At 39.9% G+C, this 17552-nt stretch overlaps 1 protein-coding gene across 1 annotated transcript in view; it reads left to right on the top strand.

Moving 5' to 3' along the window:
* The first annotated feature begins 1225 nt into the window (after positions 1 to 1225).
* LOC122664620 (protein phosphatase 2C 29-like) overlaps positions 1226 to 17552 on the top strand; it is a 44820-nt gene continuing 28493 nt past the window's right edge. Inside the window, exon 1 of the mRNA XM_043860520.1 lies at positions 1226 to 3141. Within this exon, the coding sequence (XP_043716455.1) occupies positions 1321 to 3141 (1821 nt within the window). The 5' untranslated portion in view covers positions 1226 to 1320. The remainder of the gene's footprint in view (positions 3142 to 17552) is intronic.

Here is a 17552-nt window from a genome sequence, read left to right as displayed (position 1 = left end):
TTACCAAAGATTTGATTGTAAATTTAAAGGTCTATTTGGGAATGCTTACTTAAGACACATACCTTAAAATAATCTTAACTTATGAGGATGATGATGTTCCTAATTATTAATATTTTTTTTTGATAAAGAAGAAATTTATTGAATTGAAACATGTGTACAACCAGTGGCATCAGTCCTGCACAAGTTTTGAAGTCACGGAGTGAAATACGGTCAATCTGTCAAACACATACTAGACACGACCTTTTTAATTATTAATTAATACAAAAGAAGAGGTAACATAGACTAGTTATGTGATTTGAGAAAAAAAATGAAGCACATCTCCCGTGATTAAAATTAGTGTCTTATTATAGTATAATATTAGTAAATAGATGTAGCATGTTTTATGAAATTTTTTAAAAAAAATTTCGGATTGCTTGGAACCGTTTAGGAATCGAAACCGGCCCACCCATTAATTAATGGTCTTGAATATCAAATTGAAAACCGATTATCTTATTGATCCGATTCTGGTTCTGACCCCTGGGGGCTGGAACCGGACCAATTGACACCCCTGAGTCAACAGGGCAGTGGTAGCCTACGTGTGATGTATAGGGTCTATCAGTGCACCACCCTGTCCTTCCAATTTCCTTTAGAAAGTAAAAGAAAAGAAAAAGAAAAGGACTCCGAATGTTTGTTTTCCACGTTATCCGAGAAGAAAAAGCGTTTACTCAGGACATATTCGTCAATTCGAGAATCAAGAAGGGTCAGAAAAACACATGAAAGATAAAAAGGTAGAATTTTCTTTCATTTATGACGTGGACAACTAACGTGGCACAAGCAGTCAAAGCCTGGAACATAAACAAATCCCTTTTCCCTTTCTGACCTCGGCATCTGAATCTGTTTCTTTCTCACCCTCTCTCTTCAGAATCTCGATGGATTTTACTTTACCATTTTAACCCTCCACCTCATATTTTTGGCGCCATTTCTTAATTTACACAAACTGACAATTCTCTCCATCAATTTCAAACAACCAATTACCCATTGGTCAACACGATGGACATTCTCTATCCAGCAACAAGTACAACCATCACTACAGTCGGTGACATTTAACAAAATCCGCCATTAAAATAAAATAAAAAAACACGAGGAGATATAAAATCAAACCAAACCAAAACTACTACACACTCTCTCTCTCTCTTTTTCTGTTTGTATTTTTTTTCTAATAATTTGTCGTAGGTAGTACTTAGTAGTAGGAATAGGAATAGTTGCCGGGAAACAGAGCTTTTCCGATCTCTCCGCTTATAACGCCACGGAGGGGAAAAACCAGGAACGGAATCAAATGTGATGGGAGGCGGTTTTTCGTGTCTCTTCCCGTGTCTCAATCCGGTCGACCAAACCCACCAAGCGGATTTGTTATTCACAGAGCCCCTCGACGAAACCCTAGGCCATAGTTTCTGCTACGTTCCTTCCTCTGCTCGTTTCCTCTCACCTTCACACTCAGACCGTCTCTCACCTTCTTCCTCTCTCCGCCTCTCTCCTTCTCACGACCCTAAGACCACCTTGTTCAAGTCCATCTCCGGCGCTTCCGTCAGTGCCAACACCTCCGCTCCTAGAACTGTTCTCCAACACGATCATATTTATGAAGATGCCACTGACTTTTCTGCTGGTTCTGCTTCAAGGTCCAGCACCGTCGTCAATGGCTTTGAGAGTACATCTTCATTCACTGCTCTTCCTCTTCAGCCAGTTCCTCGCGGTGGTGGTGACGCTTCCGGTCCGATCGACAGGGGGTTTTTCATGTCCGGTCCGATTGAGCGAGGTGCGCTTTCCGGTCCGCTCGATGTGAACTCCGCCTCCGACGGCGGCGGGGTTCACTTTTCAGCTCCGCTTGGTGGCCTTTACGTAAAAAGGAGGAGAAAGAAGGGTATTTCGGATATCCGGAAGGCTTTCTACCGGAACTTTTCGGACAAGAAGAGACCCTGGGTCGTACCCGTTCTGAATTTCGTCGGACGGAAAGAGGCACAATCGGCTGCGGCAGCGACGACAGCTGCTTACGGTGGTGGTGATGGTGAGTTGGAGGGGAAGAATGATAGTGTACAGTGGGCCCATGGGAAGGCCGGGGAGGATCGGGTTCACGTGGTGGTGTCTGAAGAACACGGGTGGCTCTTCGTCGGAATCTATGATGGCTTCAATGGCCCAGATGCGCCGGAATTCTTGATGGGTAATCTCTATCGTGCTGTCTTTACTGAGCTCCATGGATTGTTTTGGAAGAATGATGACGACCAGGATCGCTCGATAGTTACAGCTCGGCAAGAACAACACGATCAAGAAGACGAGGGCAAAGTTGGTATTTCACTGACTGAACCGGTACCGGAACAGCAACCGTCGTCGCTGGGGGTGAACGATCCGCAGGTGTCGGTGAAGCGAGTGACGTTTCAGCAGGAGCAGAAGAGCGGAGCTGTGAGGAAACCTCTTTGGGAGTTTCTTGCAGAAGATAGCGCCGATGATGGGCTTGACCTTTCTGGATCGAACCGATTTGCGTTCTCCGTTGATGATGCCCTACGGGTTAGTAATGCCGGTACAGGCAGGAGAAGAAGGTCACTGTTGTTGTCGAAGCTGAGATATGGTTTCTCCAAGAGCAGCAGGGAAGGTGGTCAGAGCAGAGAGTTGTTCCCTTGGAGATACGATTTGGAAGAGAAAGAGAAGATTGAGGTTGAGAATAGAGCAGATGAGAGAACTTGCAGGAGTTTCAGGAAACGTACGGTCGGCCCCATTGATCATGAATCTGTTTTGAGGGCTATATCAAAAGCTCTTGAGGTCACTGAGTCTGCATACTTGGAGATGACAGATAAGGTTCTTGATCGATACCCGGAGTTGGCTTTAATGGGTTCATGTTTGTTGGTTGTATTGATGAGAGATGAGGATGTGTATGTGATGAATGTGGGTGATAGTCGTGCAATTGTGGCCCAGTATCAGCCACATGCGATTGATAGTAGTAGTAGTCAAAGGGGAGGGAATGATGGGGCAGAGACGGAGGGTATTGTGGAAGAGTCCAGTGGTGGTGGTGGTGGTTATCAGGTGGGTAGGTTGGCAAACGAGGCTCATGCTGAAAGAATGAGATTGACTGCGTTGCAGCTGTCCACTGATCACAGCACAAGCATCGAAGAAGTAAGATTTAATTTGAAAGAACTGAAGTTTAGTTTCATTCTTTTTGGTCTGTTTTCGTTATTGGAAATTCTTAGACTTTAGGAATGCAACCTCATTTAGGTGGAAATGATATCAACTGGTTACTGTCAAATTTTGGTCTCGGACTTATGTTAAGAAAAACAACATCTAACATTGGTCATTTTGTTAGTATAGTGTAGGTTTCTAAACCACTCATTGGCATTGATATCCTTGAAAATTTCTTCATACAAGGAAGAATAATATGAATGGTCCTTGAGGACCTCGAGTGTTCAACTTGGGCAGTTGTTCTAGAGTCTCTAGTTCTTTTATTGCATAGCCTTTGGTTGGTACCAACTCAACTAATTAGCTTTGAGGCTACTGTTAAAAACTAAAAACGGGTTAATGTGGTCTATCAGTTGCATGAGGCTTTTGGAATAATAAATGTGGCAGAGAAGGAGCACATTGCATAAATAAGATTTGTATAACCGAAGGTCATTCCTTGCATGCATGGTCTATTGGTCTTATCGTTCAACATTAACTTGGGGACAGAAAAGGAAAAAGTACCAACTATAGAATTCCAATGGAATTAAGCTGCCATTTGTGAAGTGGACAAACCTTGGCTGTTCAAGGATTTTATGGCATTGTAAGCCTCCTGATTAATGTTGAGGAAATCTCAATCTGAGAAATATCATGGTTCTGATCTCTCAAGTTGGCTATGACAGGTGCAACTCCTAGTCTCCCATCTGATTGCCTTTTGGCTTCGAATTCAAGAATTCAAGTTGCAGAGACCAATAAACAGGGCATACTTGAAAAGACTTTGGAACCGAATATATAGAGTCCCTCTAGATGTTCCCAGGGTACTATGCGAATGGGAATGTTTATCTTGTGAAAGAGAGGCATATTAGGCCTGTGCCAACTCATATGGTCAAGGGTGCAAATTAGTTGTAGTCCCAACTTATTACTTATCTACAGCCTAGTTGCATGCTGCACGCATGCCCTTAGTGGTATGAATATTGAGGTTACTAAGTTTTTCCTTGCAGTTGTGTTGTTTGAAAGACCTTTGAGCTAGCCTATCTTCATTCATTTGGCAGTGTCATAACTTTCATAAGCCAATAATTATGTCCAGATCAAGTGGTTAGGCATCATGGTCAATGTACTTGATTTTCTGTCCTTGCTTCTGTGTCTGATACTCATTATTGTGTTTGATTGTTTTGTTCAAGCGAAACACTGAATAGCCTGTTTCATCCTCATTTGTAGTGACCCTTTAGGATTTTCCAGGACACTAAGGCTCCTCTTTGCTCCTGAAATGTTTGAAGTTCAAAATTCACTTGGAGCGATTACTAGCTTTCAATTGATTTCTTTCTGTGCCTTCCCAGGTTCACTCACTTTTCCTGGTTGGGTATTACCATCCTTCTTCTTTTGCTTCTACTTGATCTGTAGGGCAGTGTGATGTGGTTATTCTAATTGAATACCTTAGCAATTTTATATTGTCTCAGGTATGTTGTTTAAGTTTGGCATTCTAGTATGTGTAATGCGGTTCTGATATGTATAACCAGTACCAACCAAAATAGGATCGAAAATAAAGACCAAATTTCCGTATTTAAGAAAAATTGCATAAAACAAAATTAACTACTTAGATGGCCAGATAATGCAGGTCTAGTTCTCTTCTAATGGCCTAGAATAGCTACTGAAAGTTTCAGCCTGATCCAATGGTCAGATTTGGTGGAATGGTGAATTCCTAGTTGGAGTAGGAGAACTCAAGTTTGAGCAGTCAACTGATCTTTTTGACGACCAGGTTTCAGATTCAAAACACCCAAATAGTAGATCAATATATGCTATTGATATGAGACTCAACAACTCAGCCTTATTCCAACTAAATGGGGTTGGCTACATGGATCCTTGGTTCTTTGCTCTCCAATCAGCTCTATTTGAGGTCATACTTGATACAAGGCCTCTATGTATGCCTTTCCTCACCACTTCTCCTAGAGTCATTCTTGGTCTGCCTCTGACTCTTTTTGTTCCTTCAATCTGAATCAAATCAATCCTCCGTACTGAAGCATCCAAAGGCCTCCGTTGAACATGGCCAGTCCACCTCAAATGACTTTCTCATAGTTTAGCATCTATCGGAGCTACTCCCAAATCAGCTCTAACATGATCATTCCTTACTTTATCCTTTCTAGTTTTGCAACTCATCCATCTCAACATCCTCATCTCCGCTACAGTGACTTTATCTATATGATGCTTCTTAACTACCCAACATTTCGCACCATACAGCATAGCTGGTCGTATGACTGTCATATAAAATTTTTCTTTTAAGTTGTAAAGGAATACATTGATCACCTATTTTAATTCTCTGTGAAATATCATTCTCTATATCACCTTTATTTATGATTGAGCCCAGATACCTAAAATAATCACTTTGCGGAATCTCCCTTTCATCAATTTTCACTACTTCATTATCCGTCCTAGCGTATCTAAAGTTGCACAGCATATGCTTCATTTTCGTTCTACTTATCTGAAAACCTTTTGATTCCCTCCATAACTCCAACTTGGCGTTAATCTTTGCTTTTGTCTCATCCACCAAAACAATATCATCAGGAAAAAGCAAACACCAAGGAATCTCATCTTGAAATACAACAACAACTCAGCCTTATCCTACCTAAATGGGGTCGGTTTGGAACCTTATCTCATCTTGAATGTCCTTGGTTAAATCATTCATGATAAGCGCACACAAATAAGGGCTTAAAGCGGATCCTTGATGTAACCCAATTGTAATTTGGAATTCACTACCTTGACCCCCCACAGTTCTTACACTAGTCCATAGTTGTCACGGCGGCATGGCGGTGGAGGCCTGTCTAAGCGCTTAAGCGGTAAAGCGGCCGCCTAAGCGGCACCTAAGCGTTAAAGGCGGTCTAGTGTTAGTTTCCCCCCCCCTAAACACTCAATGCATGATGGCATGATGCATCATAGTATCATATCTTATATCTTTAAAAATTAAATTTAAGCCACCTCAAGTCATCAAAATGAAACAGGGAAGGTAATCTGTCTCTAATATTCTAATATCTAGTTTAGCGATTCAGGTATTCACCATTACAAAAAAAACATCAAAACAGAGAAGAAGCAGCAGCAGCAGCAGGTGTTAGTACTTAGTACTACAGAGAAGAAGAAGAAGCAGCAGTTAACCAATAAAAAAAAGAACAGAGAAGAAGCAGCAACAGCAGGTGTTAGTACCACAGAGAAGAAGAAGAAGCAGCAGTTAACCAAAAAAAACAGAGAAGAAGCAGCAGGAGTTAGTGCATTACAGAGAAGAAGCAGGCAGCAGTTGACCAAGTTACCAAGCCAAAAAAGAAAAAAGCAGCTGAGTAGAAGAAGCAGAAGAAGCATAGAAGAAGTAGCAAAAGAAGCATAGAAGTTACAGACTTAAAAAAAGAAGAAGCAGCAGCAGTAGGCATTACAGGCTACAGAGAAGAAGAAGCAGAAGAAGCGTAGAAGTTACCAAGCAAAAAAAAAAAAAAAAAAAAAAGAGAGTTACTGTTACAGACTACAGAGAAGAAGCATAGATAGAAGTTACCAAGCAAAAAAAAAAACAGAGAAGAAGTTACCGTTACAGACTACACTCTACAGAGAAGAAGAAGCATAGAAGTAGAACTATAGAAGTTGCCGAGCAAAAAAAAAGATAGAAGAAGTTACCGTTACAGACTACAGAGAAGAAGAAGCATAGAACTATAGAAGTAACCAAGCAAAAAAAAAAAGAAGAGAAGATCAGAAGAAGTTACCGTTACAGAGTACAGACTACAGAGAAGAAGAAGCATAGGGAGTAGAAGACTTACCTTGCTGTAAAGGTAGGAGGAGGAGGAAGCTTTGCCTTTTGCGCAGAGGACTCGAGAGGTAGGAGGAAGCTTCGCCTTCGCCTGAGTCGAGTTGCTGTTGCCGGAGCCGGAAAGGTAGGAGGAAGGTCGTACAACCTTTTGCTAAGAGGAGTCTAGGGTTTTAATTTCTGAGAGAAGAAGTTTTAGGCTTCTAGCCTTTTACGTTTTAACTTTTAGGGATTTTAGATTTTTAGTTGTAAAGGTTATTTATCACATGTAGCAGCATACATGAGATAAATATACACCAACCAATAACAATTAAACAAAAAGAATAAAATATAATTGCATGAAAAAAATAAAAAAACAAATACACTCCATATTGGCGTCCAACTTGCCCTCATGGCGTACCAAGGCATCGCTTTAACCGTCTTGGCGACGGCTAGATGGTCAAGTCGGTTGCCATTCATGAGTCTTGTTAAGCATAGGCTCGCTCACTACATGTATTTCTGCTTGGACGCCAAGGCGGCTCCTAGGCGACGCCTTGACAACTATGCCCTAGTCACCACACCATCATACATATCTTTAATTATTTCCACACATTTACTTGAAACACTTCTCTTCTCTAGTACTTGCCAAATTAACTCTCTAGGGACTCTGTCATGAGATTTTTCTAGGTCAATAAAGATCATATGAAGATTTGTCTTGCAATCTCTAAATTTTTCCATGGGTCTCCGAAGATAGTAAATAGCTTCTGTCGTTGATCTTCTTGGCATGAAGCCAAATTGGTTCTCCGTGATAGTTGTTTCTTGTCTTGGATGGCTGCTAATAGCCCTCTCCTCGTAGTATGACTAATTAGTTTTATGCCTCTAGAATTATTGCTGCTATGAATATAACCTTTATTTTTGTACATTGGAACAACAATGCTTCTCCATTCATCTGGCATTTTCCTTGTGCTCATAATCTTATTAAACAGCTTGGTTAGCCAAGATAAACCACAAAGTCCTAAGCACTTCCACACTAATATTGGGACTTCATTTGGGCCTCGTGCCTTGCTAATGTAGTACTGGTTTGAGTGTTCAAATCAGACGCCAAAACAAGATCTTTAATCAAAGGAAAGGTTCAGGTTAGGGTGATTTAAGATAACACAAAATTAAATGGATGAATGGGACTGGAAGTGAGGTCGAGTGTAGGGGATATGGAGGGGAGGGAATGATTGCTGAAAGTTTCAATCCAATTGGGTGGTTAGATTCGGAGTTAAGTACTTAAGTGTAATTCCTAGTAGCAATAGAATTAAGGTTAAAATAGTAATTTAACTACTGCATTTAGGGTTCAGAGGTTGACGGTGAAGTGCAGGTTTCAGACATGAACATAACCTATAAACAACAGCTTAATAGGTTCAGCAAATAAGAACATATTCAAATCTGAAAATACAGGGTTTAACAAGGTTAGGAGTAAAACAGAGATTTCACTCCAGCAGCCAATCAGCTGGTCAGAAAGGGGTGAAATTTGGATCAAGTTCTCTGTTTAGGGTTCTCAACCTTTGATCAAAATATCAGCCCAATCCAAGGACTGGTTTGCTTATTCTAAAAAAGATTCTTGTATATGAATATCTTGAAACCAGGGTTCTAGTGGCAGAAAATTAAGACCACACACTTGTTAATGGCTATGATCAGAAAATTTGAATAAGAACTAGTAACCAGCAGTAGTAGGAGAGCGAGAACACAAGATAGATCCACCAGGCTTCACACTGCAAGGTGTTGATCGGTTCAGACACCAATCCCTTCACCTTGATCACACACAAGGAATCTTCACTATTGAAGACAAGTTGCAGCAGCAAACTTCAGAAATTTTAATCGTGGGTGAATGGAGCTCCCCAAGCAAGGTCTTATTTATAAAGTCAAAAACAAAGTTTGAGTTGGAGTGGGAAATCCCCCCTTAGCCGACTTAATTGCAAATCCGTTCACGTAGTCAACATCGACTTAAGTGATGTGGACCCAATTAACTAGTTGCTTACTTAAAAACTTCAAATTAAAACAATTAAATTGAACCAACAATTGAACCAGGTTCAATTAAACTAAACCAAAACAAAAGACATGAAAAATAAACTAAGTATTAAAGCAATAAAAACAGCAACACATTAGGCCAAACCGTGGCCTCCTCCCTTGGATTTCTTCCAACAGGAGTAGATTTCCAGATCTACATCAGCTCTCCCTGGCTTGAAAACATTTGTCGCCGACGAATGGGTGAAGGACATGTAACGTTGATAAAATCGAGATCGAGCTTATTGAAGTCATCAACATGAATCCAAGTATTGTCATGTCATGGATGACCTTTCCAGTTGACAAGAAATGCATGGTATCTGGTGCCATTGCGAGTGGTTTTATAGGTGTCATCCAAAACCTCCTCAATAGTGTCATCAATTGGTGGCTTGAGTTGGGGCAGTCTCAGCATCTGTTCCGTATCACCATCATTTGAGTGATGGTCTGATACGCTTCAACACTTTGTAGGGATCCATCTTCTTTGGGTAGAGCTTCGTGTTGACACTAGGTTGGAACCACTCGGGATTGATACGAACCATCACCATGTCTCCCGATTTAAACTCCTCATAACGTTGGTGACGATCGGTTGTAGCCTTGTAAACATCATTGCTTAGAGCGATATGTCGTCGAACATTAGCATGTACCTCTGTGATGTAGTGCAAGAATTCATCAACTTCAAGACTGATTTGAGCATGGGGTGGAAGTGGAACAAGATCAATAGGTCGCCTTGACTGAATTCCAAGTAATATCTCAGAAGGAAATACGGCTTGTTGTCCTGTTCACTGAACTATTGTAAGCAAACTCAGCAATGCCGAGGATAGATGACCGTGTCTTCTCATAATCTCTGACTAAGCACCTCAACAAATTCCCAAACTTCTTGATGCAGATAAGGGGCTTATTTTATTGGAAATAAGCCTTGGGTTGGGTTATGTAGGTGTTGGGCCTTTTATTTCATAGGTTCTCTTTGTAATGGGCCACTTTAATGGGCCTAAAATAGGGGTAGAAAGTAGGAAAACGGGATTTACTTCATTAGTTCAGTTAGAGTCATGTTTTGAGCCAGTTTCATTATTAGTTAAGCGTTGGATTATGCTTTCCCTTTTTAGTGTTTGAGTATGTTTTTGAGTCTTCTATGTAAGTTTGTAAGGGGCTATAGCCTTGTACACAAATTTGAATTAATGAGATTGTGATAAAAAACATAGCATTGTGTTGTGCTTTGTGGGAGAGTGTATGGTGAGATGCCATTGGTAAGAGACCAAAATACGGTGAGTGGCCGTGGGTGAGAGACCTAAGTTAGAGAGAGACTACCCTATCTTCTTCCCTTCTTCAATTTCTTGTTTTTATGTTATTTTTCTGAAATTTCCTGCAAATCTGAGAACCGATCGAAGTATTTATTGTTGCTGGACCTGAAGTTGCGATCCTCTTGTGGATTGGTTATCACTTGTGACTGGTCTCCATTACTTTTGTGCACTATCTCTGCCCATCAGTATGTGGATGAAATGTAGTTGAAAACTGTAGCTTTGTATTAGTTTTTAGGCACAATGTCTTCCAGAAGTAACTCAATGGTATTTGGCAGCCCATGTAGTTGCACTATCTCCTTGAAGAATAATTTGCAATATGAGATGCATCAAAGGTCTTTTGATATGGGCAGAAAGTGAGCCATCTTAGAGAAACGATCTACTACAACCATGATGAAATCGAATCGTTCTCTGGTAGGACTTAGGAGGCAGGCCAAGCACGAAGTCCATACTTGTATCTAACCAGGGTGCGTGAGGGACTGATAGTGGTGAGTATAGACATGTATCCTGCTTCGTTCCCTTAGCAGGCTGGCAAACTCGGCATCTCTTGATTACTCGATCAGCATCCTTTGCAGTATGTAGCCAATATTACCAGTTTGTAACTTGTATAATAGTCTTATCCCTGCCGAAATGACCTCCAAAACCTCCTCTGTGTAACTTCCGCCTGTGATGCCGTAGGGAAGAGTTTGGAATGCATAACCACGTCCCCAAGAACAAATATCCATCATGAACTGAGTACTTATGGTGCTATCCGCATCGCTGTAACCCCTCATATGATACACTGAAATCTTTGTCAGATATGTAGTCATCACGTATCTGAAAAATGCTAAGTGCATGTGCTGAAAAAGTATTAAGAGTTAGCATTTTTAGCTCAATGCATCAACCACTGTATTCTCCTTTCCAGCCTTGTACTTCATTGCGAACACAAACTCTTGTAGGTAAGCTACCTACTTGGCATGCCTATTAGTAATCTACTTTTGAGAATGGAGGTGCTTGAGTGCCTTAAGATCAGTGTAGAGAATGAACTCTTTACCTATAGGTTAATGTCTCCAGTGGCTTAACACTTGGACGATGGCATAGAGCTCAAGATCATATGTCGAATAGCTTCGGTTTTCGCTATAGAAAGTGATAGGGTGCCCACCTTGCATTAGTACACCTCCTAGACCAATGTGTGAAGCATCTGTAGCAACCTTTAATATATGGTCAAAATCTGGTAGGCATAGTACCGGAGCCTCTGTCATCTTCTTCTTGATAAGATGAAAGGCTTTGTCGCTGCGGCTGTCCATTTAAACTTGCCCTTACTTTGCTTCATACATTCGATGATGGGTGCCATGACTGCACTAAAGTTCCGAATGAATCTCTTGAAAAATGAGGCTAGGCAATGGAAGCTGCAGACCTCAATGATTGTCTTCGGGGTTGGCCAGTCAGTGATGCTCTTGATCTTCTTCTGATCAGCTTCAACACCCTTCGATGAGACAATAGAGCCAAGGAATATAACCTTGGGCAGCATGAAAGAACATTTCTTGAGATTGATATATAACTTCTTTGTGCGGAGCATTCTCAAGACTTGGAGATGATCAACAAGGTCATCTGGATGCTTGCTGTAGATCAAGATATCGTCAATGTACACAACCAAAAATTGACCAATAAAAGGACAAAGTACCTGTGTTATAATTCACATGAAAGTGGTGGGTGCATTCGTCTGGCTGAAAGGCATGATTTCCACTCAAACTTCCCATCCTTGGTTTTGAAGGCGGTCTTCCATTCGTCTCTTGTCCGTATACAAATCTGATGATAGTCACTCCTCAGGTCCTATTTGGAGAAAACCTTAGATCCGGATAGCATGTCTAACATGTCATCAAGCCGTGGTGTGGGGTACCTATACTTGACTGTTATCTTGTTGATAGCCCTGCTGTCCATACACATACACCATGAACCATCCTTCTTCGGAGTAAGCAATGCTGGTATGACACACAGACTTAAGCTCTCCTCGATAAACCCATTTTGTAGTTGCTCATCAACCTGAAGTATGCTCTATATATGACTGAAATGGTAAGGTGGGAGATTCGGAAGCACTGAACCGGGTACCAAATCAATAGCATGCTGAATGTCTCGCATAGGATGTATTTCATCTGGTACTAGATTAGAAATATTGGAAAGTAGCTCCTTGATAGGCTGTGCGAGCTTGACTTCCGGTTGAGGAGTGACTTCTCTAGTAACAAGAGCTAATATCATGCCAGTATCGTGACAGGTGTGAATGAACTCCTCCTGTGGAATGGCTAAAAGCTTCTTCTCAGAGTCAGTACTCTTCTGGTTAATCTTCAAGGACCGTTGCTTGTGCATTTCAGCTGGTACATTAACAGGATTAAAGATGGTATGCTGTCCCTTATATGTGAATACACATTGGTTCTTCCTACCCCTGACCATAACATCATTATCATACATCCATGGTCTCCCAAGTAGGACATCAGTGAGCTTCATAGGGATTATATCACACCACACATCCTCTGAATAATGATGAAACTATAAAGGTACAGAACAACTCCGATTTACCTCTGAAGTGTTACCATTCAGCAGTGAGACTTTGTATGGTTGTGGATGCTTCTCAGTCTTCAACTTTGCCTTCTTCCCAAAAGCCTCCGAGGTAACATTGACATAGCTGCCATTGTCAATTATCACCTGTATAGTGTAATCATCTGAATGCATACGGCTGTAGAAGATGCAGTTACATCGCCAATCCTCCTCTTCGGTTTCAGCCACCAAAATACGAGTAACCCCATGAATACCATAGGTTGCATCTTCATTCTCGTCAACCTCATCATACTCATCAGCATCAAAATCCCCATCTTGCAATGGATATGAGTATAATTCAGGATCATCATCATCAAGAATATCCTCCTTTTCAACAAGAAGTCAACAACATTTATTTTCCGACGATTTAGACAATATTTGACATAGTGTCCAATCTCCTAACAGTGATAGCACTGCACCTTATCGTTACTGATCATAGGTGCCTTACCCTTATTGTCAAACCATGTAGGAGCTGTGGTTTGTGAAGGGCCGGCTGTAGGCTTAGGTGTTATAAGAATTTTCTTGTTTTCCCCAGCTTGAAACCCAAATCTTCTACCTGTAGGTGCCAATAACTCCTTTACACGAATGGCTTTCTCAAAGCAATCTTGAACATTCGACACATCTGTAACACCAAGAGCTCTATTTATGTCAGCTCTCAATCCTAGTCTGAATCGAGATAATACCTGTATGTCGTTCTCTCTAATGCCAGTATGAGAAGAGAGGAAGTCAAACTGCTCCATGTACTCTGCCGCAGTTAAATTCCCTTGTGATGTATATCTGAAGATCTACATCTGTAGGAAGAAGGACAAGTGAGGGCAAGTTGTGGCCTAACTTGTTGCTAATTTATTGCTTTCTATACTTAGTTTTTTATTCCATGTTTTGTCTTTGTTTTCGACTAATTGAACCAGGTCCAATTCTGGTCCAAGTTGTTCAATTTTAGTGACTTTTTATCTTAAGTTTTAAGCAATAGAATTGTGTCCACCACTCACGCATGTAGTGGTTGTGCTATGTTATGAAGTTGACTAGGGACTGTCCTAGGCTAACTCTAAGTTGATGAATTTCCTATAAATTAAACCATGCGTGTGCGGGGCTCATAACTCACACATTAATTCAGAATTTGAAACTGCTACTCTACGACTTGTCTTCTCCATTGAAGATTGGTCTTGTGTTTTATCAAGGTTGAAGGAGTTGGTGTTTGATCCAACTGACACCTTGCGGTGGGAAGCCCGGGTGGATCGTTCTTGTGATCTTGTTCATCTACTGCTGCTGGTTCCATTGTTCTTGTTTCTATTTTCAGTCATAGCCATTAACAATTAAGTAAGATCTTCAATTTTTGCTACTAGAACCAATCCCCTTCGAGAAGATCACATACTAGGTGTTATTCTAGCTTAAGCAAACTAGCCACTCGATTGGCCTAAGATTTTACCATACCTTCATCATCCCTACAAAGGAGATCGATTCAATTTTGACCTAATTCCTGTGGTATGATTTGAAGAAGTCTCCCTTATTCCCATTCTGCCCCCCCCCCAGTTAACACATTTCATTCCTTTAAACCTTAATCGATTCTGGTTTCACCCTCTAATTATCTACTGTTTTAGAGTACCATTATACCTGAGATCAGTAGATTGGTGTCACCTTCTGAACCCTAATTTCAGTACCTTCATCCAATTTTGTTCAAACTTTCAGCAGACCATCCCCTTAATAGCTACCCACTCGACCTCCATCACAGCCCCATCCTGTTATTTGTAAGATTGCTATCTTAGTGTATCCTAACCCAAGGATTTAAGTCTCGGACCGTATCGTATCGTCTCAGTATCGGTCGTGGTCGATACGATATAGGCCAAGACGTATCTTTTTTTAAAAAAAATGCAAATGTCTCGCCTGTATCAAGACGTATCGACCGAGACGTACTGATACGATACAATCCGATCGATACGTATCGATGCAGCCGAGAGTTTTTAAAAATGTTATTTTATTATATTTAAAAAACGATACATATTGAGACGTATCGAGTTGTCTCTATATGTATCGATATGTATCGACCGATACATAACGATACATATCGAGACGACTCGATACGTCTCGATACGTATCGTTACTTAAAACCCACATGTCCATTTCATTTCTAAAAACCAGAAAGTCGAACTTTGAGCAGGCTGGCGGAAAAAACCTCTTTCCAGCTTTGAGAAACCCTTCAAAAAACACATTTAAACTTGGTTTTTGGGTAAGATTTGTTGAGGGCTTTCAATCCTTTGCCAAAAGCGACCCTAAAGCTGGTGAAATCACATCATTTGGTGCATCTAACAACCCACATTTGAAATCAAAAGCTGTTCTTGAATGGAAAGGTAAGTTTTTTGAAAAAAACTTGATTCTTTTGCTTAAATCTTTGATTTTTGGTATGAATCAAAGGGAATATGTTAAACTAACATAGAAATTGCATTCTTTGTATACATTTACAAAGATTTGACTTCAAATCCATGTTTCTTTGGCATTTTTTACCCAAAACCGAAAATTCCTTCTTTAAAATGATTTTAAAAAAAAATTTTCTTCTTAAATTTAAAACAAATGCTAATGTATATAGTATATGTAGTACATTATGTATAGATCTATGACATCTCAACAAGATTATACATTTACCCTAAAATCTGTATTTTATTTTTATTTTTTGGGTATTTTCTGAATTTATAAAATATTTAAAAAAATGTAAAAAATCTGATTTTTCCATCTATACTCTTTCATTATAGTTTGATAAAATATATAATTGGCTGAAATAGAATTAAAGACTTAGATTCATATGTAGTACATTATGTCATTTTTTTTTATTATTTAAAAAATTAAATAATGTGTAACTAGTTGTAGAAAATATAAAAATATTTAAATATTGTCTAGGGCAACTTTGCTAGGTAGTAAATACATGAAAATGATGCAATGCATGACATGCATCATAATGTCAGTCTATACTTGTATAAATAAGAAATTATTGATGTGTGGATTTGAATATTGTTTGATATATATCTTATATAGTTTTCTACTTTTGTTTTTTGTGTCCAAAAGTGTATTTTCATGTGTATTTTGATCATTTTCATGCTTTTTTGCACCGATCGATACGTATCTCCGATATGATATGATACGATACGATACGTCTCTTAAAATCGCCTGACCGATACGATACCCGATACCGACACTTAAATCCTTGTCCTAACTTGAACCTATCATTTGAAGAAAGATCTTGTTATTGGCTACTGATTTGAGCATTCAAATTAGTACTATATTAAGTGATATCAGAGCATTGCAGAGGAGGGTTCCTCAAATATTCCACCTCCTCCTGACTATGACTAAGGTAATGGGGATGTTCCAACATTTACCTTGGAGAATGCATGAACGTCACAAGAGCATTAATGAGAGGTTGATTGCAATGGAGAATAGGATGACTACACCCACACATGATACTCACATTTCACTTGAGAGTGAAACAAGGAATCATTCTACAACTCCATTTAATAATTGGAGGTTTTCAGGTATAGGTCCATAGGGAGTTCTTACAATGAACCTACTTTTGAAGATCACTTAAGGACCTATTTTAATGGTGATCATTCTACTCGACACACTGGTAATTCACAGAAGGTCAAGTTTGAACTTGGAGTTCACTGGTAAGCATTATCCCTAGGTGTTTTATGACTGGTTGACAACATTGGATGCTTACTTTGATTGGTTTGAACTATTTGAGACATGTAAGATGAAATTAGCACGTATTAAGCTAGTTGGTTCAGCATGTGAATGGTGGAGATCTCATGAGAGGGATCTTGAAGATTGTGGTAGGACACTCGTTACTTGGGAAGAGATAGAAAGATGAACGGAGGGACATGTATTTTTCATCTACTTTCAGAGTTCAGTAATCGTGATTTGAAATGTCATGGTATATATTTGTCACTTAGTTGTTCTTTCATTTCCTCCCAAGTAATTGGTGCTCTATCTCGGTCTTTAAAATCCCTTTCATAAGTTCTCCACCTTTCATGGGCTGATCTAACTAGTTTAGTTCGAGCTAGATTCATCTTCCTTGACTCAGATAACTCAAACCAATCAAAATAATCTTCTAGACATGCCAATCAGTCTTGAAATACCTGTGGATCATGTTTGCCATTGTACTCCTTCAATTCGAGTTTGATTTTTTATGTGTCGTCAGAGCATCAATGGGGTACACCATTTTTCAGCATTGAAATTTGATCTCATATGATCCTCAAAAGTAGACTGTACCGTAGGAACCCTTGGTTGTTCCCTTCCTGTGTTTCTCCAGTTATGGTGATGTACTGTAGACTGTACTTGATATCTGTTCTCAACTTCAGGTGGTAAGTTACTGTCTTGTGTAGGTGTAGATCTGTGATTCTCAAGTTGTTGTAACCTTTCTCTTATAGTCTTTTGTTCAACAGAGAGTTGCTGGAACATCTCAATTACCTTTGTCATCGGATCAAGAGGAATTGATAGTCTTGGTGAATCATCTTCTGTCATGCTTTGATACCACTTAATGTATTACTGGTTGAGTGTTCAAATCTGTAACCAAAACAAGATTTTTTCAATTAAAGGAAAGGTTCTGGTTAGGGTGATTTAAGATAACTCAAAATTAGATGGATGAATGGGACTGGAAGTGAGGTCGAGTGTAGGGGATATGGAGGGGAATGATTGCTGAAAGTTTCAGTCCAATT

The sequence above is a fragment of the Telopea speciosissima genome, chromosome 6 (assembly GCF_018873765.1).
Source record: "Telopea speciosissima isolate NSW1024214 ecotype Mountain lineage chromosome 6, Tspe_v1, whole genome shotgun sequence".
In the NCBI taxonomy this organism is placed as follows: Eukaryota; Viridiplantae; Streptophyta; class Magnoliopsida; order Proteales; family Proteaceae; genus Telopea; species Telopea speciosissima.
This window is presented reverse-complemented; position numbering and strand designations above follow the sequence as displayed.